The sequence below is a fragment of the Sceloporus undulatus genome, chromosome 1 (genome assembly GCF_019175285.1).
Source record: "Sceloporus undulatus isolate JIND9_A2432 ecotype Alabama chromosome 1, SceUnd_v1.1, whole genome shotgun sequence".
Classification (NCBI taxonomy): Eukaryota; Metazoa; Chordata; class Lepidosauria; order Squamata; family Phrynosomatidae; genus Sceloporus; species Sceloporus undulatus.
In genome coordinates, this window is record NC_056522.1 from 367,048,889 (window position 1) to 367,071,988 (window position 23,100).

At 40.4% G+C, this 23,100-nt stretch overlaps 1 protein-coding gene across 1 annotated transcript in view; it reads left to right on the forward strand.

Moving 5' to 3' along the window:
- AKT1 (AKT serine/threonine kinase 1) overlaps window positions 1–23,100 on the forward strand; it is a 159,513-nt gene that overhangs the window by 93,236 nt on the left and 43,177 nt on the right. Inside the window, exons 3-7 of the mRNA XM_042474186.1 lie at window positions 10,281–10,409; window positions 19,376–19,487; window positions 20,424–20,571; window positions 21,279–21,410; window positions 22,784–22,849. Coding sequence (XP_042330120.1) covers window positions 10,281–10,409; window positions 19,376–19,487; window positions 20,424–20,571; window positions 21,279–21,410; window positions 22,784–22,849 — 587 coding nt within the window. The remainder of the gene's footprint in view (window positions 1–10,280; window positions 10,410–19,375; window positions 19,488–20,423; window positions 20,572–21,278; window positions 21,411–22,783; window positions 22,850–23,100) is intronic.

Here is a 23,100-nt window from a genome sequence, read left to right on the forward strand (position 1 = left end):
GGCACGTTACAGACGCGCCGAAGGGGCATGCTAGGGTTAAGAAGGGGCGTGTTAGGGTTGAGAAGGGGCATCCCTTCCGGACGCCCCTCAACCCTAATACAGACTGAGTCTGTATAAAATGGCAGTGCCCGTCCACACGGGGGGCGCCATCTTGACGTCACGGATGCATAGAGGCTCCTCCCTCCCTAACTGTCATCTTTCGGCCTCTGGGGGAGAGAGAAGGCTGGCCCAGTACCATCAGGGGCTAGCCTGAAGAAGAAGAGCCCTCCCTCCGGTCCATCTGCCTTGGTCCAGGCCTCAGAGGGAGAGAAGAATGCTGGACCTGATTCCCTCCCCCCCTCACCATTCCCTTCTCCTTTTGTGTCATGTCTTTTAGATTGTAAGCCTGTGGGCAGGGAACTGTCTGTTATCCCCTCTATTGTAAACCGCTCGGATTCCCAGTGATTGGGCGGTATATAAATAAAACCTATTATTATTATTATTATTAGACAAGGAAGGTACAATTGACCTTCTGTTGTCTCGGGGGAGCCATTCCGGACTCCCCCATGAAAATGGTGATTCGCCTATATTCAAGCCCATAGGTTTAAATGGGATGCGTGCCCACGAATGCGCACAGGGTGCACACCACGGGGGCGCTCCCCAGTGATAATAACGGAGGTGGCCCCTCCATAAATATTCAAGATCGCAGACTTCAAGTCTGCGAGAAAGGAGGGGTGACTGTATATGTGTTCTTTTAGATGTAGCCATTTGCTTCCTTAATTTTTTTTTTAAAAATACACATAAATGCTTAGAATGCTTTTGAATATAACATTGAAACCAAATATGCTAACTCTGATAACATTATTGAAAAGGGGGGATTGGAAAATTTTCCAGTTCTGTTTTTTGGGGAAAACCCACATCATAGTTTTGAGCCTACAGGAGATAAGAAGCTCTCTTTGTACTACATTAGACTATTTCTCCAGCTCTTATTGCCAGGCAGTGACCTTCTGGATTCTTGGCAAAGCAAGCTCTTGCCCATCACACAACCCTCTTAACAAAATGTATTCCTTGATGATACAGGAGAGAGCATGTCTTTTTCTTTGTAACTGTCCTTGTTGTTGTTGTTAACTGCCTTCAGGTTGATCCCAACTCATGGCGACCCTTTGGATGAAACATCTCCACAGCCTCTGACTTCCACTATTTTGCTTAGGTCTGGCAGGCTCAGCCCATGACCTCCCTGATCATGTATTTTCATCTGACATGTGATCTTTCTCTATTTCTACTACTAATACTTTTGCTAGCATTATTGTTGTTTTCATTGAGGCATGCCTTCTCATGCCATGAACAAAGTACAACAGCCTCACTTTAATCATCTTGGCTTCCAGGAAGATTTCAGGCTTGATTTGTTCTAGGACCCTTTCTTTCTGGCTATCCACATCATCCTCAGCACTCTTCTCCTGTACCACAACTCAAATGAATTGATTCTCCTCCTATCAGCCCTGTTAACTGTCCAGCTCTTGCATCCATACATGATGATGGGGAATGCAGTGGCTTGTACGATACTACCTTAGCTGTTCTGTTGTATAGCTTTGCTCTTTAGGGTCTTTTCTAGTTCCTTCATAGCTGCCCTCCCCATGCTTAGTCTTCTTCTGATTTTTAACTGTAGCTTGAGACAAAGCATATAACCAAAAACCAAAAATGTCCTACCTGAGTGAACACAACAAAGCCAGCTGGATCTGTGTGTTGAAGGGAGCAAAGAGGGTCAGCACTGAGGATGAGGTAATGAACTTGCAGCAGGTGGAAATATGGGTGGCAGACTGAACCACAGAGGGAGAGGAGGTCTTTGGAAAGGGGGGGAGGAAGGAAACCCATCTGTAGGGGTGTGTCTAGGGCAGAGTTCATGTTCCCCAGGGAGACATTTCTTGGAAGATGATAGAACAGCTGGAGTGGGGAGTGGGAGGAGGAGAGATAGGTGTGGAAATGTGATACAAGTTCTAGCTATTAAGTTGGGAGATTATTTTTCATGCATATTCTATTCACATGATATTTATTAGGGGTGAAGGGTGCGTAAGTAAACTTTTTGTTTCTCCTTTTGGAAAGCAAAATAGACATTTACACTTGGAATGCAGGCATGGCTGGGAAAATATTGCACAGCGTATGTGTTCCAGTAGTTAATTTCCACTCCAGAAACTGAATGGGATTGGTATGTTTTCTGCTAAAACTGCGTGCTGCTTTTTATATTGTATATTTATATTTTGGTGTTGTTGTGTGCCTTCAAGTCATTTCTGATTTACGGTGGCTCTTAAACTAGCCTATCATGGGTTTTTCTTGCCAAGTATCTTCGAGGGGGAGTGTGTGCCATTGCCATCTTCTGAGATCAAAAAAGTGTGACTTGCCCATGGTCACCCAGTGGGTTTCCATGGTTGAGCTGGGATTTGAACCCTGGTCTCCCAGTGTCCTAGTTCTCGTGGTGCAGTGATTAAATATCGATACTGCAGCCACAACATTGTGAGTTCACAGATTGTGCTGAGTTCACTATTAAGCGGTATAGAAATGTAAATGCTATTACTATTGCTATTGCTAGTCCAATAGTTAAACCACTACACCAGGCTAGTGTGTGTGTGTATTTATTTATTTATTATTTCAAGGGTTTTATTTATTTATTATTTCAAGGGTTTATATCCTGTCTTCCTCCCACAATGGGATTCAAGGCAGCTATATATATATATTTATATATGCTTATTCCTCTTTGTTCTTCCTTTCTGGCATGTAAGGAATGGACTCTATCTCTTCAGTTCAAAAAATACCTAAACTATCTTATTTTGCTAGTGAATATAAAAAGATAGAAATTGTTTCTTGCTCAGTTTCTCAGAAAGGGATTGAAAGGTTTGGGGCAGGAAGTAACTTTGGGCACTTTCCAGTGGCTCACAAGAGTCTCTGATAAACATTGCCCCAGGGAAATGTGAAGTTAGTGACAATTGTTTTATTCCATGTGTGAATTATTTGCCCCCTGGTGAATTCACAGCTGCTGCTCCATTGTTCTTGTGCAGACATACATGGAATGAGATACCCACAGAAATACATGGAATGGGATACAAATGATGGCTGAGATGGCAGCACTTTTCTCTAATGGAGCTCACAGGTTGTTAGTAAATCTCCAGATTGAGCAAGAAGAAAGTTATATATTGACTGTATGAAAGCAATTTCAAGTAACACCTGCTCTTCATCTGTATGTTCAAAAAGCTCCAGATTTTATACATGGGAAAAGAGTCCCAATTTCTGTTTTCAAAGGAGTAATCCAGAAGGATCCCCCACCCTAATTTTTTTGCACCTTTATTCATAATATTAATATTAGTATTCAGGAGTTACAGTCAAAGTGCTAACATACTTTATCCATATTACACTATATAATTACTAGGATTGTTTTGTTTTGGTGCAGACATTCATCTTTCCCTCACTTGATCTCTGTTGAGATAGATTTCATTTTGGGAAATACTGTGGGAGGCTAGTGGACTGCATTAGCTTCTCCCAGGAGCCCTGGGGGGCATATCTGTTCCTGCAAAAAATAAACTTTTGTCCCCAAATGCCCCTAAATACCCTCTAGGTGACATGAGAACATTCTCACCATGTTTTGAGGCCTTCCTGGGTTTCTAGAAGGCATTTTGGGTCATTTTAGGAGCTTTGGTGGCACAGCAGTTAAAAGCTGATACTGCACCCACAACTGTTCTAAGTTTGTAGAGTTCCTAGAGAATGGCTCCAAGGTCCACTCAGCCTTCCATCCTTTCGTAGGTCAATAAAATGAGTACCCAGCTTGTTGGGAGCAATTGGCTTACACGTTGTAAACCACTTAGGAAGTACTAATTCACTGATAAGCGGTATAGAAATATACATGCTATTACTATTGCTATTTTGAGGCAAAATAAATGTTTTTGAAACATTTTGTAAAAATTTGATTTGACCCTTGCAGAGTCCAGAAGGGTCCAGATATGGTGGAAATGCTGTCCACGCCTCATAGAGATCGTTTTGGGGCATTTTGAAGCAAAAACAGTTTTGACTCCTTAAGGAATCTGGGAACCACAAAACCAGCACTGGGCCACATGCAGCCCACACAGTGCCCACCCCAATTTCAACTGACCTGGGATTAATGAAAAATCCTTGGAAATGCTGGGATTTCCCAAGAAATACTTTGAGATGAAGATAATGTTATGTGGATCTTCAAAATAGAATCAGTTTGTAGAGGAACAAAACCTGGGACTTTTCAGAGTACATGGGATTTCTCATCTGAAGGGGCTCATGGTAATTCTTCAAATTAACAGATTGTCTTTGATTTCACTTACTACTAGTGAAGTTTTACCATTTTAAATTCTTTATTCTTTTGCTGGTGTTTTGAATCTTGTAGAATTTTGACTTTTCTCAATTCTGTTGTTTTTTATTTTGTTTTTGGAAGTGAGATGACCAATGAGTGCCCAGTGGAGAAATAAGAATAGGTCAGGGGAAATGGTAAAGGAACTGTGACAAGCCAGGCAATCTTTACATTCTAGGACATGTTCTACACTTACATGCTTCCAAAGGGTGCTCAACAATGGCTCTTTTTCCTCCTGGAGACAAGTGACCAGTGGGAGCACACTTATCAAATTTGCAGATGACACCAAATTAGGAGGAATAGTTAATACTCCAGAGGACAGGACCAACATTCAAAATGATCTGAATAGACTAGAAAGCTGGGCCAAAGCTAACAAAATGAAATTCAACACAGAGAAATGTAAGGTACTGCACTTAGGGCAGAAAAATGAAATGCACAGATATAGGATGGGAGACACATTGCTGAATGAAAGTACATGTGAAAGAGATCTAGGAGTCCAAATAGACCATAAGTTGAACATGAGTCAACAGTGTGATGCGGCAGCTAAAAAGGCCAATGCAATTCTAGGTTGCATCAATAAAAGTATAGTGTCTAGATCAAGAGAAGTAATAGTGCCATGGTATTCTGCTCTGGTCAGGCTCCATCTGGAATATTGTGTCCAGTTCTGGGCACCACAATTCAAAAAGGACATTGAGAAACTGGAGCATGTCCAGAGGAGGGCGACTAAAATGGTGAAAGGTCTGGAAACCTTGCCCTATGAGGAACGACTCAGGGAGCTGGGGATGTTTAGCCTGGAGAAGAGAAGGTTAAGAGGTGATATGATAGCCCTGTTTAAATATGTGAAAGGATGTCACATTGAGGAGGGAGCAAGCTTGTTTTCTGCTGCTCCAGAGACTAGGACCCGGAACAATGGATGCAAGCTACAGGAAAAGAGATTCCACCTGAACATTAGGAAGAACTTCCTGACAGTAAGGGCTGTTCGACAGTGGAACAAACTCCCCCGGAGTGTAGTGGAGTCTCCTTCCTTGGAGGTCTTTAAGCAGAGGCTAGATGGCCATCTGTTGGGGATGCTTTGATTTGGATTTCCTGCATGGCAGGGGGTTGGACTGGATGGCCCTTGTGGTCTCTTCCAACTCTATGATTCTATGATTCCAAAGCCATCTCCATATTAAAGTGGACTGGAAGGGACATAGGGCTGAATCCAGCATTTCAGGATTGAAATTGCTTACTGTTAATGTGGATTGAAGGCTGAACCTAGCCTTATGTGAGAATACATGTGCTCATGCTCATTCCCTTCACCACTGCCACCACCGCCCCACCACCCACACCCGCCAGATCTATAATGGAGGGCCTCCCAATCCCCTGGAGCAGATTATTATGGGGTGAAAGGAGGGGAGAAGCAGCCTTGTCTTTTCCCACTTGTGGAAGGACACATTTGGATTTAAAACTGAAGCTACATATTAGAAAAATTCTGTCTGCACAGGCCAAATAAAACATCTTCCCCTGTCCTCTCTGCAGGAATTTTGGACAATGCATGGCCCAAGCCCCAGTTCTGATACGAACAATCTAGACAACTGTTCAGCACCAAATCTGGGTATACCCCCCCTTAAGTCAGTTAAATAAACTCACAGTCTGCCTCAGATCTTCTGGAGCCCTCTGTTGTGACACATGGTGGCTGTTTAAAATGCATTCCACTGTACTGATGCCACCACCATCATTAGTAAGAGTTGCTCACTGTGAGGTCAGAACAAGGCAGCCAGCCATGTGATTGTCACTGGATGCCTCGATCTGATGTGACCCTTGCCAGTGGAAGCAGGGGCAGGTGGTACAATGGGACACGCATGCAGACAGCTGCCCAGTGTCACAGCGGAGAGCCTCAGATAACGGGAAGCAACTCTGGAGCCAGAATAATCCTGGCTGCAAAACCCCCACCCCCACCCCAGTATTGTAGCCTGTACAGACAGGGAAGAAGAATATTCACATGTGCTTGGAATCTTAGAAGACTTTTGTTATCCAGCAGGTCAACTATAAATATGCTGCTTCTCCAATAGGTACACTTACAGCTGTTCTGAACATGGTATTGTTAGATAAAAAGAAGAACCCAGCTACACACGTTTTTTGGGCTCCATTAATTTCTGAGAGTAGTGAGAGCCCTGGGGATCCATGCAAAGGTCCTCTGCCTTCAGGTACTTTTGTTGTTGTTAGCTGTCCTTGAGTTGACTCCGACACATGGCGACCCTGTGGATGAGACACCTCCAAGATTCCCTATCCTCCACTGCTCTGCTCAGGCCTTGCAAACCCATGCCAGTGGCCAGCCTGAATGAGTTCATCCATCTGGCATATGGTCTTCCCCTCTTTCTTCTACCTTTTCCTAGCATCTTTATTTTCTCTAGTAATCCATGCCTTCTCATTAAGTGGCCAAAGTACGACAGTCTCAGGTATATCATCGTGACTTCCTCATTCACAAATAGAAGAAGCAGGTCTTTGTGAGCCTTTGTTTGTGCCAAGGGTGTGTGCTGCTTCCATTTCATTTTGGTTTGGGGTATAGTCTGCAACCAGTACTTGAATTTCATTGGCTTCAGATCTTGTGGATTGCTTCTGTTACATAGGAGAAATCAATGGCAGGATGCACTGTTCAGACCAGGAGCATAGGACATAGAGAGAAGGAATTTTATCCTTTTCCCTCAGACAATTTGAGTGGCAAACTTCTAGGGGATAGAAGGATTGTGGTATGAGGACAAAGTTCCTCCCCTCTGGATCTGAACCATGGTGTAACTGCTGTTGCTGGGGGGGAAATAAATAAACGAAGCAGCATTAAGCATACTTTTTAAAAAGTATGCTTAAGATAGCGAACAGTGTTGCTCTGCAGAGGTCAGGTTTGCATGTCTCTTACTTGCTTAAATTTAACTGTTAGCTTGAGAAACCAGCAGGCTAATTAATGAAACGAACCATTGTTTTAAAACACTTGCACTGCAAAATGTTAATGTTAAAAAAACTCTCTACTTGTCAGTATGAAAAATGACAATAGCAGAAAAATAATATGTAGGACATCTGCTGTGACTTCTTTTTGTTTTCTTTTTCTTTTTGTTGTTTATTGTGGGAGAGATTATACAGGATTTTAAAATATATTCTGGGCAAATAATGCAGGATTCAAAACCTAAATCACAAGCAGAATAAGAAATAAAAACAGAGTTACATTAACATTTTATAAGAGCTGTTTGTTAATTAACACGGTTATGAATGGCTAAGCCTTAAGTGACAAAAAATCATTTTTTAGAAATGTTTTCTTGCTACAATATGAAAATTATGCATAAAATCACAGGTTAAAGGAAATGCTACAGTAATCTCTCCTTTTGGAATTTTTGATCAATATCAGGTTGGTGTTAATCATAGCGTTGGAAGAGACTCCAAGGACCATCCAGTCCAATCCCCTGCCATGCAGGAAGACACAGTCAAAGCACTCCCAACAAATGACAATCCAGCCTCTCCTTAGAGATCTCCAAAGAAAGAGACTCCACCAATTCTGAGGCAGTGCATTCCAATGTCAAACAACTCTCACTGTCAAGATGTTTTTCCTGATGTTTAGATGGAATCTCTTTTCCTATAATCCAGTGGGTTTTTTTTTAATCTTTTGTTGTTGTCAACTGCCACTGAGTCATCCCCGACTCATCGCAACACTGTGGATGAGACATTTCCAAGACTCTCTGTCCTCCACTTTTTGCTTAGGTCCTATAAAATTCATACCCATGACCTCCCTAATAGAATCTATCTAGTGCGGTCTTCCTTTCTTTCTCCTTCCCTCCACCTTTCCTAACATTATTGTTTTCTAATCCAATCTGATGATTAATAGAAGGGTTTTAGTTACAGGAAGGTAGGTTTCAGTTGAACATCAGAAGGAACTTCTTGACAGTAAGAGAGGATCAGCAATAGAACCAATTACTTAGAGGGGTGGAATGGACATTTTCCAAAAGAGGCTGAACTGGTACCTGCCAAGGATACTCTAGCTGGATTTCCATCACTAAGTGTGGTTTTGGACTTAATGACCTATAGGGTCCCTTCCAACTCTTTGCTTCTATGAGTTTACAAGGGTTGTAACTCCATGACTGAGAACATTTGTGTCCATAAGGTCCCAGGTTCGGTCCCTTTCATCCCTGGGTAGTACTAGGAGATGCATCTTCTTTTCCAAATGCTGCAGAAACGGTGAATCCAGTCAGTGTAAAAAAGACTGAGTTAGGTGGACTAAGGCTCTGAGTCGGCTTCCTGTGTACATTGTGCTAACCTGATTATATGCACATGCCAGACAAGCCCAGATGACTTATTTGGGTGGAGAGGAAGGGAGTGAGGAGAAGTTGATTTCACTCATGGCAGCTACCGCCATCCAGAAAACAGACTGGTACAGTTATTAGGCTAAACCTAACATTAATCCTACCTAGGCGACACCCATTAGGAGCAGCAGAAGCTGCCTTATGGTGAATCAAACTGTTTGCCTGTTTAAGCTCATTGTTATCAACTCTTACTGGCTGCAGCTCTCCTGGATTATTTTCTACCCTTACCTGGAAATCCCTGCTGTCCCCCAGTGGTCTCCCATCCAAGTGCTAACCAAGCCTGAGCCTGCTTAGCTTCTGAAATCAGATGTGCTCCGAGTGGTTCATTGAAATCATTGGGACTTAAGTTAGTTGTGTCTAACAAGTTGCATTCATATTGTTGGGTCTTCTGTAAATGAAAGGTTTTACAGAATGTTTTCTAGGGCTCAAGGGGAGCCCTGGTGGCGCAGTGGTTAAGTGCCTGTTCTGTTGCGAGTTCAACCCCAGTTAAGGGGGCTCAAGCTTGACTCAGGCCTGCATCCTTCCAAGGTCGCTAAAATGAGTACCCAGCGTGTTGGGGGCAATTAGCTTACAGTTGTAAACCGCTTAGACACTGAAGCAGTTTTTGTTTGTTTGTTCCCCCCCCCCTGAAATTTTTTCTTTTCTTAAACAGGAAGTTTCATAAAGTTTAGTAAGTACTGTTAGTGAAGGGGTTTACAGTTAAACAGTAAGAAAACAGATGATTTATATAACTTTAAAGCTATGGCAGTTAAAGTCATGTCAAACTGGTTTATTTCTGCTGTGCGGATGCAGCCCAAATGCTGTTCTTTACTTTCCCCCCACAGAAGAGAATGGTATTAACAAGGAATCCTCATTTAAATGCCACACTCACAATTCAACCATTCAGATTGAAGAATAAATCAGTTTGCTACATCTTTTGATTCAGTTCCTGAGTTTTCAACCTTAATCAGTTTATCATAACACCATTCTGAAGAGAGATCGCTGGTCACAATAGAGCAAAGCTGGGCAGCTGTGGCCCTCCGCATTGTTTCTTCTCCCATTTTTTGGCCTATAATTACCATATCCAACATAGCAGATGGTGAGAGATTATGGGAGTTATAGTTTAAAAACATCTACTAGGCTATAGTTGTCAGTCTGTGTGCTACTGTGTAATGGAGGCCTGGATACTGTCTTTTGTATGAATAGTTTGCTGTTAGATTCCCGGTAACTAATAAATGGAGGCTTGGAGGTCTCTCATTCATAGAGTTGCTGGATGTTAAAGCCAACTTCATGGCACATAACAACAACAAATACTCTTCCTTTGTCCCCAAAATTATGTGATGTGTATTTCCTGAATCCAAGTAGCTTGCTGTCCCATTGTTCCAAATTTACCCTGTCAACCCTTTGAGGTAGATTAGTTGAGGGAGAACAACTGTTCCAAAGATCACTCAGCTTCATAAATCAACAGATATTTGAACCTTAGCTGAACATGTTATACTGTCTTCACTTGAGGTTTTTGTGATGGATAGTCACTCCAGTATAGGGGCTAATGCTTTTTATTTGCAGAGAGTATTTCTTTAGAACATTCCACATTTAGTCATAGTTTAAAGAAATGTTTCTTTTCCTACCTTCAGGAGAATATATTAAAACATGGAGGCCAAGGTATTTTCTGTTGAAGAATGATGGAACATTCATTGGTTACAAGGAGCGACCGCAAGATGTGGACCAGCGAGAATCCCCCTTAAATAACTTCTCAGTGGCACGTAAGTATTGTCTGCCAGTAATCTTTCAGGTCTCCCATTTACTAAAATGTGTTCCAGTCTCAATAATTAGATACTTGAATGGGAATCTTGGGATTTTCTTGGAAAGATTTGCTCAGAGGGAGGTTGCCATTGCCTTACTCTAGGAATGAAAATATGTGACTTGCCCAAGGTCACTCAGTTGATTTCCATGGCTGAGGGGATTCGAACCCTGGTCTCCAGAATGATTGTCGAACGTTCAAACCACTACACCATGCTGGCTCTTACAATATATACCTACATTCATATCTTATTGTATATTGGGCACAGAATGTTTTACACCATTGAGCTTTTTTATTTACTTAATTGCATTTTTCTCCCACTTCATGGGCTACCAAATCAGCTCACATAAATAAGGAATGTTGGGTATGGATAGAGGAGAGTGTCCAGTTTGACAGTGCTACAACAAAGTAGTGATATGTAAACAGACATTTATATCCACTTAGATTTCATTCTCTTTCTTTTGGTGATGACCTTATTTACATACATGTGCTGTAAATAAATTCACCAGATAGCCTGGTGTGTCCCTTAATGTTTGTTTGTTCACTTGTCCTCTTCCTAGTATATTCTTATTAAAAAATACAACAAGAACCCTCTTAGGGGCAGAAATATAAAAGTGCTGGTTTCTGTGATAATACTGTTCCTTGACAAATGAGTTGTTGTAACAGCTTGTCTATTCTTAAATCTCACTTGGGACTTCAATGCATTAAGTGTAGAGCAAGGCCTGAATCATATTGTTAGTCCCAAGTAGAATAGACTCACTGAATCAGTGGAGGTTACATAAATATTGACTTACTGATTTATCATTGATTCAGTGGGTCTGGCATAGACAAAATCGTTTAGGCTAAAATGCTGGCTGACTATGATCTGTATACATGCAAATACATAGAAAACAAGGGGTAGATGGAAACAGAACTGAGGATCCTGTAAAAGAGAATGGTTGGCTGTCTGGGACTCTGAACGAGACCACTCCACACTTAAACTTTTTATTATTATTATGCATTTATTTATTTATTTATATCCTACCAGGTAACTTTTTTGTTACAGGTCCTTCTTGTCTAACTATATTACAGTCAGCACACCATGTCTATGAATTCTGTATCCACCTATTCAACAGTTCATGTCTTGAAAATATTTAAAAAACAAAAACAAAACAAATTTCCTCCAAAAAGCAAACCTTGGTGTGACGAAGTTCCTTCCTATTGTGGCAGGCGCCTGGGACTTTTATTATCCCACCACTGCCACCAATTTATATAACGAACAACACTCCTTCTCCTTAGGGCAGTCCTATGGGGTTTTCTTGTCTCACCCTGCTGCCACCAAATTTATGTAACAAACCCCCTTTCTTATGTGTCAGGTTTCCAGTATGATATAATATAGTAGCGTGGATAAAATATATATGGCAAACTAGCCTTTGGATAAAAAACAAAATAGGAATTTTATTTAACAAAAGGTTTGAACAGATATTTCTTGAACTAAATGATACTAAACAATTGTTAGTTCAGGCACATGTTACTTCTTACTGGTTACTATATTACCACAGTTCAACTTGCTACAGATTATTTCTATGACCAGCTGTTAAGGACACTGACACTTGTCCTTATTGCCTACTTTCCTAAGTTTAAACACCACAGTATTGCTTCTCAGGCTTACTATAATCCTCCTTTCAATTAGAGTCTCTAACTGGTTCAAAGTCCTTCTCTCTAGACTATAACCAAGTCCCCCTCTGGAACAGACTTTTCCCCTAACTCTCTCCTCAACTCAACTACCACTTTAACCCTCAGGATTTTAAAAATCCAACCTCATCTCTCAACATCCTAACCCCAACTGACTCAGCCCAACTGCCAAATGGAATTATTATTATTATTATTATTATTATTATTATTATTATTATTAACCTTTATTTATAAAGCACTGTAAATTTACACATCTTTATTCCTAAGCCAGCACCTGCTTGGCTTAGGGCCTCTGGCTTCTGATTGGCTGGTTTGTAGTCAGCTTGCTACACTTGATTTTTGCCATTTTGTGTACGGGACGATTATACTGTCTCATTGTATTTAATGAGACATGAGCATTAACGAATTCTGGTATGCATGGGGAGTCCTGGAACCAAACCCCAGTAGATAACAAGGTATTTACACCAGGAATGGACAAAAACTGAGGAACTGTGGGTCCCACCTTTGCCTCATTTGATTTATACGCTCCATGTGGGGGGTGGAACAGTTTTTAAAAGTTCGCAAGGATGGGTAGAACCAGGAATCATGCGATTAACAATCTAATTTCTGTGGTCGCATCACTTGAAAAGAAAAATGCTGCTAGTGGCAAACCACTAATTTGTGTATGCATTTGACATTTCTTTTTCGGGGTTCCTTCCTATCTTTTATCAAACATGTTGGTACTGTTTTGAGGTTTAGCCACCTTCATCATCTTTGCAGATCCTTGCTCTGTAATTGTCCTCCATCTTACATCAACATGTTCTGGGCTACTGTTTTCCATATGGTTGCATGCATGATGCTTTTAAAAGCAGTCCCCTACTGTGACAAGTAGATTCCACCATTTGTTTGCCATTTTCTAAGTAGCCTATAGCGGCATTCTGTAGCTGCCTTCCCTAACCTCCATCAATCTCCTTAAAAATCCTCTAGTGACAAATGAAGACTGACTTTCCTTTCTTAGCATTATTGATTCATGTTGTGGTGTCATCAAAGGGGTGAGCAGTGTTTGACACCTCCATCACATGAAATCTGACTTTCTTCTTGCTTTAAGTGCTTGGAGGAGAGTAAATATTTTGACATTCTAGGAAGTCGCTAGGATAATACTGGATGTCTCTCAACTACAATTTGCATCTGAATACTTTCACATCAGAAACACTTGTACTGTCCTGCTTAGTTTTGGAAGACCCAAGCCACCAAGGGCTGGAGAGCTCAAAAGGCGTTTTTAGAGTAGTTTAAAATTTCATGTCTTTGAAATGTATACTTCCACGATGAGATAAATATGAAGCATAGTAGTGATAAATAGGAATTGTAATAGTTTGTAACAGGCACATTAAGTGTGGTGCTGCTTGCTCTTTTAAGAACCTCAATATAAGGGGTTAGAAGAAACAGTATCTTTTTTTTGGTAGTGACTGTACAAGTAAGTTCTTTTAGAACCAGTGCAATGAGTATGAACCAAGTTACTCCACTGGTGTAACAGGTTAATTTTTCCAGTTACTTTCAAAAGGTGCTTTTGGGCATTGTTACATGCATTTTGACAGGAATCCTTGTTCTGTGTCAGTCTGTTTATCAGTCCTAAGGTATTTTCTTTTAAAAACCAAAAGGAAGGAAGAAGAAATGAGTGGGCAGTAAGTAACAACAACAGATTCCTTTGGGAAAATGTAAATAATGGGAATGATCTGCTTTTTAAAAGTTAATTTTGCTAGCTCTTATTAGCTGCAAATGCTCCCCCACTCAGAAATGAAATTACTGTATAGACTCATGTATAGGTCTAGAAGTTTTAGTCAAAAAATTGACCCAAAAAACCTGAGTCAGCTTATCCATGGGTACTTTAACGCTTACAAAAAAAAGGAACCATCCCTGGTGACAGACAAGAGCGTAATCTGCCCTAAAAGCACTGGTCGTGCTCTCTTCTCTCATCCAACCTTTATTATAAGTGCATACAGTTATGCCTGATGGAATTTTGTAAGTTCTTAGGCATTGTGTTTCTTTGCTTCATCCTTTAGATCTTTTGTTACATGCCCCCAAGCTTTATTTTATAAATAAAATCATCATCATCATCATCATCATCAATTTATCCATGAGCCATATCAAAATCCATAATTTTGTTTCTAAAACCTGCCTTTGATTTATGCATGAGGCTGACGTATAGTTAAGTATATACAGTACTTGTAATGTTTGCATTCTGCAAACTCATAAGCTTTTATTTCTGTCCAAGCCTGGAGTCAGTATCTGATATTCCCAGACCACCAGTGAACCATCAGGTTTTACTGATGGCACTGCTTGGTTCACTGCTCCACAGTGATGCTGATAAGATTTATTTAGGCCACAGACTGAAGAATATTTATAGGCAGGGAAAGCTGCAGAGAGGAAAAAACAAACAAGGAACTATATAGAAGTATGTAGTCATAATATAACCATATCTAGTCATAACAGCAATAAGGATCAAATTTATGGAATTACTGTTATATTTGCATAACTACGTTTAAATGCATTGCAGCCCTGTGGGCAATGTTAATATTTCATCCTTCCTTACACATTGAAAACAATGACTCATACGAATAGCCTAGAAGAGATATAAATGTAAGGTGGATCACCTTCTTTATCAGCTAGCCAGTTGATAAAATTTCCAATAAAGTACCATAGGCATCAGTGTTTGCTATTCCCAGAAACATGGGGTAGGCTCTTAGAACAACAGGATTCCCTTTGTATCGTCCATCCAGAAACCTAGGCCACTTGTTTCTCTTCAGATTGAATAAATCACCAATAGCATTTTGCTTTTTTTTTTTAAATGCCATTAGCACTGTGTCAACTCAACTTGGGTACATATGAATGTCCCCACCAAATGATTAAAGATGATCAGATAACTGTTTGTTAGGTGAACCATTGGCCTTTCCCCAGTGACCGCATCCTTCATGTTCAGATACTCCTTGGTGGAAGCTATTGGTGGAAGCTATTCCTTTGTTTCTCTTAAGAATATCTTGTTCCTCCCCCAGTTCTTCAGTTAACAACCATCAATTTGGGTGGGATCTGATTCAGGAAGTGGCTTCAGTAAAGCATGGCAAGAGTTTTCCCGCTCTTTGAAGTACTGTACAAGTTTTTTTTCCCTCCCTCTCTCAAATGAAGCTTTCTTTCCTTCTTGATGTGTTCTGCAATGATTGAGCAGGGTAATTAGACAGCATATTGTTCACTAAACAAAACATTTCTATGTGACATACTTGAATTATAGTGGTTATTAACTGACAAATCTCTTATTATTCATCTTGCTGTGTGCTTTTAAAGACTGCTGGATCAGCAAGCTTAGCAAATATCAACGGGGCAGTGCTGATTTAGAGGAAACATGTCGATTTTAATTGGCCTCGTTCCTTTCTCTGTATCGGAAAACAATAATAGAATGTCACACTTGAGGTCAGAGTAATTTCAGCTGTTTGCTCAGTCTCCTCTTGTGTCATTCCCTCTTTTTCTCTCTTCAGACTAGGATCGGGGATATTCTGGATGTTTTGAACTACAGCCCTCCCAGTCCCTTACTGTTGGCTAGGCTGAGTAAGGATGACGATAGTGATAGTCCAGAATATTCCAAGGACCAGTGGTTCTCCACTTATGCTTTAGGCTATATGGGTATGGAAAAGAGGACAGCATGTGGTATGGCATAGGAAGAATGGGAGAACATGTGTGAAAGGGATTTAGGAGTTCTAGTACACCACACGTTGAACATGAATCAACAGTGTGATGTGGGAGCTAAAAAAGCCACTGCCATCCTAGGCTGCATCAATAGAAGTATTGTGTAAAGATAGTGTGACTTGCCCAAGGTCACCTAGTTGGGTTTCCATGGCTGAGATAGGATTCGACTGCTGGTCTCCAGAGTCTTAGTCCAACACCCAAACCACTACACCACTCTGGCTGTCATGCTGATGGCACCCAACTTTATCTCTCCTTTCCATCTGACTCTAGGGAAGCTGTTTGTGTACTAAATAGTGTCTGTAATGGACTAAAAGAGGACAAACAAATTGAAACTTAATCCAGAGATGACAGAGGTTCCCCCGGTCAGTTCGAAAGGCCGATCAGGGTATAGGGTTGAATGGGGTTACACTCCCCCTGAAATCTCAGATTCACAGCTTGGGGGTGCTCCTGGATTGAGATCTGAGCCTGGATACTCAACCTTTAGCAGTGGCCAGGAGTGCATTTGTATAGTTAAAACTAGTGTTACAGCTGCACCCATTCCTTGAGAAGTCGGATCTGGTTACAGTGATAAACATCTTGATTACAACCTGTTTGGACTATTATAATGCACTCGATGTGGGGCTGCCTTTGAAACTGTCTGGAAATTTCAATGGGTCCAAAATGCTATGGCCAGACTGTTGACTTGGAATCATATGCTTCTCCTACTGAAACAGCTGCACTGGTGACTGGTCCATTTCTGGGAAGAATTCAGGGTGCTGGTTTTGACCTTTGAAGCCCTAAATGGCTTGGGTCCAGACTATGAAGGCCCATATCTCCCAATGGAAGCCAGCCCAAGTGTTAAGATCTACATGGGAGGGCCTTCTCTCAGCCCCACCACTTTTGCAGGCATGGTTGGTGAGAACTCTGTGGCTGCTCCCAGACTGTGGTACCACCTTCCATGGGAAGTCAGGTCAGCCCCCTCTCGCCTCTCTTTTTGCCAGCAGCTGAAGACATTTTTATTTAGGCAGTCTTTTAGTGGGTGAATTTTACTTATGTAGTGTGATGTGGTGTTTTAATGTTTTAATAGTTCTTTTTTACTTTTGAATATTTTGAACTATGCTTTTTTAAAACTTTTTTTTATTATAAAAGCAGTTCTGTACAAAAAGAAGGCTAAATGAAAAACAAAATTCCTTTTTCATTTTACATTTATTACTACATTTACATGAATTATGCTGTTTTTATGTTTTAATATTAGTATCATTGTTTTTTAACTTTTATAATTACAGTAATGTTTTAATTTTATCCCTTTAAGTTATTGTAAACCACCTTGAATCCCATTTTGGGAGAGAGGGGAATATAAATCCAATAAGAAGGAAGGAAGGAAGGAAGGAAGGAAGGAAGGAAGGAAGGACTGTGTTAAGCACACACTGACAAGAATTATAACAAGAAGTGGTGAAGGGAGAATTGCTTATGAACATTTACTACTGTTGTTGTTGTTTGCCTTCAAGTAATTTCTGACGTATGGTGACTTTAAAGCAAATCTTTTATTTATATTTTAATGCTTTTGAATTGTTTTTAATTTGTCTTGTTTTAAACATGCTATTAGCCGCCTCAAGTCCCTTTATCAGGAGAAACACTGAATAGAAATGAATAAAATCATCATCATCATCATCATGCTGTGATATCAACACTTTCTTTACTATGTTTTTTTCCTGCATTCTGTGTGGTTTGAACTAAGCAAGGGAAATGAGTTGTTTATCTCACTGCAACTTCTCCTTTTCATTACTTCTGTAATTTGCTCTTTAAATCTAATTGTATTCTTTTAGTAGGATGTGGTGTAACCTTGGTGTGTCATGAATGAAAAACTGGATTTTCCAATGATGAAAAAAATTTAAGAAAAGTAGTAATTGAGAACTTCACAATTTCAACAGCAAATGAGGCATAAAATAGATGGCCTGAAAAGCAGTAACTAAGAGGAGATGTGGGGTAGGAAAGGGATATAGAGAAGAAATTCAGCCAATGGCAATAAATATTTAATCTTGTTGTAAGTATGCAGATTAAAAGCTTTTAGTTTTAAAAGCAGGCATGCTCTTTAAGTTGCCACACTAATAACGTTACCCTTGACAATGCCAGAGTATACGGTGGCAAGCATCCAAAAAAAGTGTGTGGCTGCAAGTCCAAGTGAATTAGATTCTCTTGATAGTGGATCATGTTTATGTCTTCATTAATACTCTGAAATCTCAAACATATTGTGTAAGCAGGACTGCTTCCCTGAAGACCAGGTTAATTTAACACTTGGTGGTAGTTTTTTTTTTTTTTTTAAAAGAATTTTATTGGCTGATAGTGATGTAGGGCTATGTGGCATGCACAACAGTTCTGTTGCTACTCACTGTAGGAGAAGGGATGGGGAACATGGCATGGAATAGCACAGTCTGCTTTTCAGCATTTGATTACCACTGTGCTAATATTGGATCATAATTGAGATGCTGGGATTTGTGTACTTGTTCTTTGCTCTTCTCCAGTAGCTGGCTGAACGTTTTCTGACCTGGGCATCTCATCTTCTGGCACTATTGCTGGAAGATTTTTGCATTCTCTTTCCCCCTCCTTAGATAGATAGGGATTTCCTGCATGTAAACTCCCCCCTTCAAACCAACCATGTGATTTAGGTCACTCCCCCTTTAGGAAAGTACTAACTCACACTCTCACTAAGATTTTCTCTTGAACTATTGGGTTTTCCATCTCCTTCCTCCCTCAACTTTCTTTGGAAAGATGGTGAGATAAAGATTTCTTTTTACCTGAACTATTCACTAGCTAGATTAGAATATAACCTTTATGTATACACGCATCACTCCACATTTGCAGTTTTGACTTTTGCCGATTTGATTATTCATAGATTTTATTAATATGTTCTCTCTAGGAATATCTAGGTCCTTCACCACAATTCTGTGGTCAACTTTAATCAAAAGTCACACTAAAGGACTTAGAGATTCCTGGAGAGAACTCTCCACTAGGTATTTGTAGCTCCTCGAATGCAATTCTGTGATCAATATCTGGCATATGTTGACCACAGAGTTGCACTGGAGGACCTAGAGATTCCTAGAGAGGTGTTGTCTCAGGTAAAAACATAGTGTTTTTGTTATTTGTGGTTTTCCCACATTCATGGGGGTCCTGTGCCCCTAACCCTAGCGAATGTGGAGTGAAGAGTGTATGTAGATTAATCCCATTAGAAAACTTTCTTGCACTGTTTATCTTCCTTACACTTCTGTCCTAGTGAACTGTATGGAATACACATGATGCCTTTTGCTGACCCTGTGTTGTTCTGATCTCTGGAGAGACTGATGGTCTTCCATAACATCAAAGCATAGTATTTTAATACAAGAGATTCTAGCCACTAAGCTGTTCTGTTCATCTGCAGCCCAGTATACCATATCTCTCCTGAAGAGCTACTTATGGAGATTTCCATGCCTGATTAATCGCAACAGTTTGCTAGATAAGAATAAAGACAAATGATTATTTAAATCTGCTTACTTACCATGACTTTCCTCTCTCGATCTGTGCTAGAATGCCAGTTGATGAAGACAGAGAGACCTAAACCAAACACATTCATCATCAGATGCCTCCAGTGGACCACAGTAATTGAAAGGACGTTTCATGTGGAGACTCCAGAGGAGCGGTATGTTTCATTCAGACTTGAATACAAGAGCAACTTGCAAAAGCAGATGTAAACGTTCAGCATTGTTATCATGCAGCTCTTCTCAAAGCTTTTTTTAAAATTGCTTTGGGGCTGTGGGTTGTAGAGTCTCATTTTCTTTGAAATTCACTTTTGTCTCCCAATGAGTGGAGGGAGGAATAGGGGTCTTGCACAAGGAATTGATTGTTCTGTGTGTGTGAGTACATTTGCACATCTATCTGGATCTACATGTATATCAGCCTTCCACCTACATAAGTGCCCCATAGATGTGTCTCACTAATTGTGGGACTTAGGCCCATTTATTTAGTGGGCATCATGTGTACCAAAGTTGAGAGATAACATTATTTAATTTCCAGATGTGTTGGACTAAAGCTTCCATCGTTTTCAGTTATCATATAATACTTATGCAAGTTTGTCATATATAATATCCATAGCAATACAGAGCAACAATAGCATATATTTCAGTGAGTCCTGATGAAATGCTGGCTATTACCTTTTAAAGTTTTTAAAATGTTATCTCATACCACCTTAGGGAGAATTCTTCCCATATATACCGCCTCCTTTTTCTTCTTTGTCACCAATTCAAAGTGAAATGTCTTGTCTATGGTTTTCATTTCTCTGATATGAGATTGGTCAATGCACAGAACAGGAGGGTTGTTTTGTTTTGTTTTCTAGTGGCTCATAGTCTCTCCAATTCCTCATTTAGGGAGATTCTCTTGATTTCTCTTTCCCATCAGGTAAAAAGCTTATATAAAGAGTTTCCTTATTCCAGGTCAGACTGTTACTGTCAGTCTATCCCAGTATTGTCTACTGTGACTGACACACATTCTCAAGGGCCTCTGGCAGAGAAGTGTGTCACATCACTTCCTAATTGTGCAATTCTTTTTTTAAACTGGTGGTGATGTTTGTTTTTCTCAGGGAAGAATGGACAAAAGCCATCCAAACAGTAGCAGACAGCCTTAAAAAGCAAGAGGAAGAAATAATGGACTTTCGATCTGGTTCCCCCAGTGATAATTCGGGTGCCGAAGAAATGGAAATTTCTATGACAAAACCAAAACACAAAGTAGTAAGTATTGGCTTACAATGGATCCCACCCACCCACTCACTCCCCCAAAAAACCTATTGATTCCTCAGGGCAGCCTTGCCCAACTTCAGAAAGTCTTGAGATTCTTTGGAAGTTTAGCTGGTGTAATACACCTCAGTGATACCAGCCTCCCTCTCATATTCCCTGGAAACTGGTATACAGAGGCCTCTGATGCTGAAAGTTATATATAGCCCCCCCCCTTATGATTAGTAAGTATTGAGGAGAAATTTAGCCTCTGTATGGGAGTCTCCCCAAACCTTGGAGCTGGCACAGACAGTGTTCTTGTTTTCATCTTCATTTTTTCTTACAGATGTATTTCACCCCCTGTTTTTTCATCTGTTGCCAGCATTGTGTTACTGTCAGCTTCCATAATTCATCTAGATGGCCTCTATGAGGAAAAGGAGAGTGGGCTAACTAGAACTTTGGTCTCATCCAGCAGGGCTCTATTTCACATCTCATAAACATTTAGACAAGTTTGATTAATATCTCTAGATTTTGTGATAAGGTCTGTTATGGTGATACTGCTCTTCAGTGAAAGGACAGATCATGGTATTGGCTTGTTCTGGAAAACAGTTGTCAATAGCTGATTTCCCTGTAGCATAGGATCTTCTGAGATATTAGTCTTTTTGTTTAGTTCATATGTTTTTGGAAAGTTTCAGTGATAACCTTTTAAATTGTGTTTTCAACAGACTATGAATGAATTTGAATATCTTAAGTTACTGGGGAAAGGTACTTTTGGAAAAGTCATCTTGGTGAAAGAAAAAGCTACTGGACGGTATTACGCAATGAAAATTCTGAAGAAGGAAGTAATTGTTGCAAAGGTAGGAGCTGTAGTACCATCTGTGCCAGCCCTGGTTCCTGTTCAGTTGAGAAGGGATTTGCAGAGGTGAAGGCAAAGCCTGGGAAGAACAAGAGGGAAGATACCTGTAACAAGTACAGAGCTGTGAGATCAGTGTCTCCGTCAGATGGGTCAATCAGCCATTGGTGTTATTTGAATGGGTTTTGCACAAATAAGCTGCTTCCTTTTTCTTTCTGGATTCCTGCCATGGCAGCAGACATACTATAGTTTGATCAATAAGCACAGGATAAACTATAATTTATTTGGCTAACATTATTATTATTATTATTATTATTATTATTATTATTATTATTATTATTAACCTTTATTTATAAAGCGCTGTAAATTTACACAGTGCTGTACATACAATATTTTTAATTGGACGGTTCCCTGCCCTCAGGCTTACAATCTAAAAAGACACGACACAGAAGGAGAAGGGAGTGGTGGTGGGGAAGGGGCCTGTCTAGTAAGATAATACATATAAAATACATAGCAATACAGGAAATGATTCAATAAAACAGACAACAAAAGAACATCAAATAGCAAGACCACATAAAACATAGTTTGTTCAACTGTGGCTGGCAGCAAGAGGAAGATGAGGGTTTGGAGAGGGAAATCTGTTCTCTAGGAATAAATTGGAAAATAGATCAGGAGAGAATACTCTTCCAGCCTGCAGAGGGGTTAAAACTAGCTTGTGGAATTAGTTTGCGGAGAGGAAATCCTCATTACTTTCAACCTCTGATCCTGTCTCCTATTCTCAGTGCTTTTGCAAGCCACTTGAATACTAGTCTAATGGGTACAGCCGGTTCTAAGATGTCCCAGTTTAGAGCAGTGCTTCCCACTTTCCCTTTGGAGAAAAGCTCCTCTATACTCGTGTATGTCTGAGAGAGCCCAGCTACACTCATCATACACTTTTCTTATATTGAATATGCTAACAAGGGGAAATGAGGATCTATCCCCACAGCCCAAAACCAGTTCCTCCCCCAAGTTGAAAATCAGCACAACTTGATTTACTGTTTGAAGCTTCTTGTTTGTTCACGTAGTTGCTTTCCCTGTAGTTTTAGCTACATCAGGCTAGGGATGCTTGGCCCGTATCCATCACCATTCCAACCTTCCTTATTTTGGCAGTTCAAGACCACTGCAGGCTCACATCCTGACATACTCTCTATCTTGTTCTTTAAACTTGTTGTCCTTGAAAGTGAGTTTTACTATGAGCTTTACTTTGACTTTAAATCATTTAATTTGGTCTTCCAGGAGTGCTGCTAATAATGTGATCTGTGAATTTTATTTGTGCTTCTGTCAAAATCACATTACTCCAGTTGCTACTAACCCATCACTTCTTGGATTGTATTGCAGGATGAAGTGGCACACACCCTGACAGAAAACCGGGTTTTGCAGAATTCTAGGCATCCTTTCTTAACGGTAATTACATTTATTTCTCACCCTTCCTCCAAGTCCTCACAACTCAGTGAAGTAGGTCAGACTTAAAAGTCTGGCTCAAGGTAACCCAGTCAGTTTCATGCATCAGCTGGGACTGAAACCTGGATCTCCCAATTCCCAGCTCAGCACTTTAACCACTATACCACACCAGTTTTCAAACACCACTGCATTCACAGCAAGCACTACTCCTCCCCAAAGTGGCTCTAAATACCACTAGAACAATGGGGGAGATC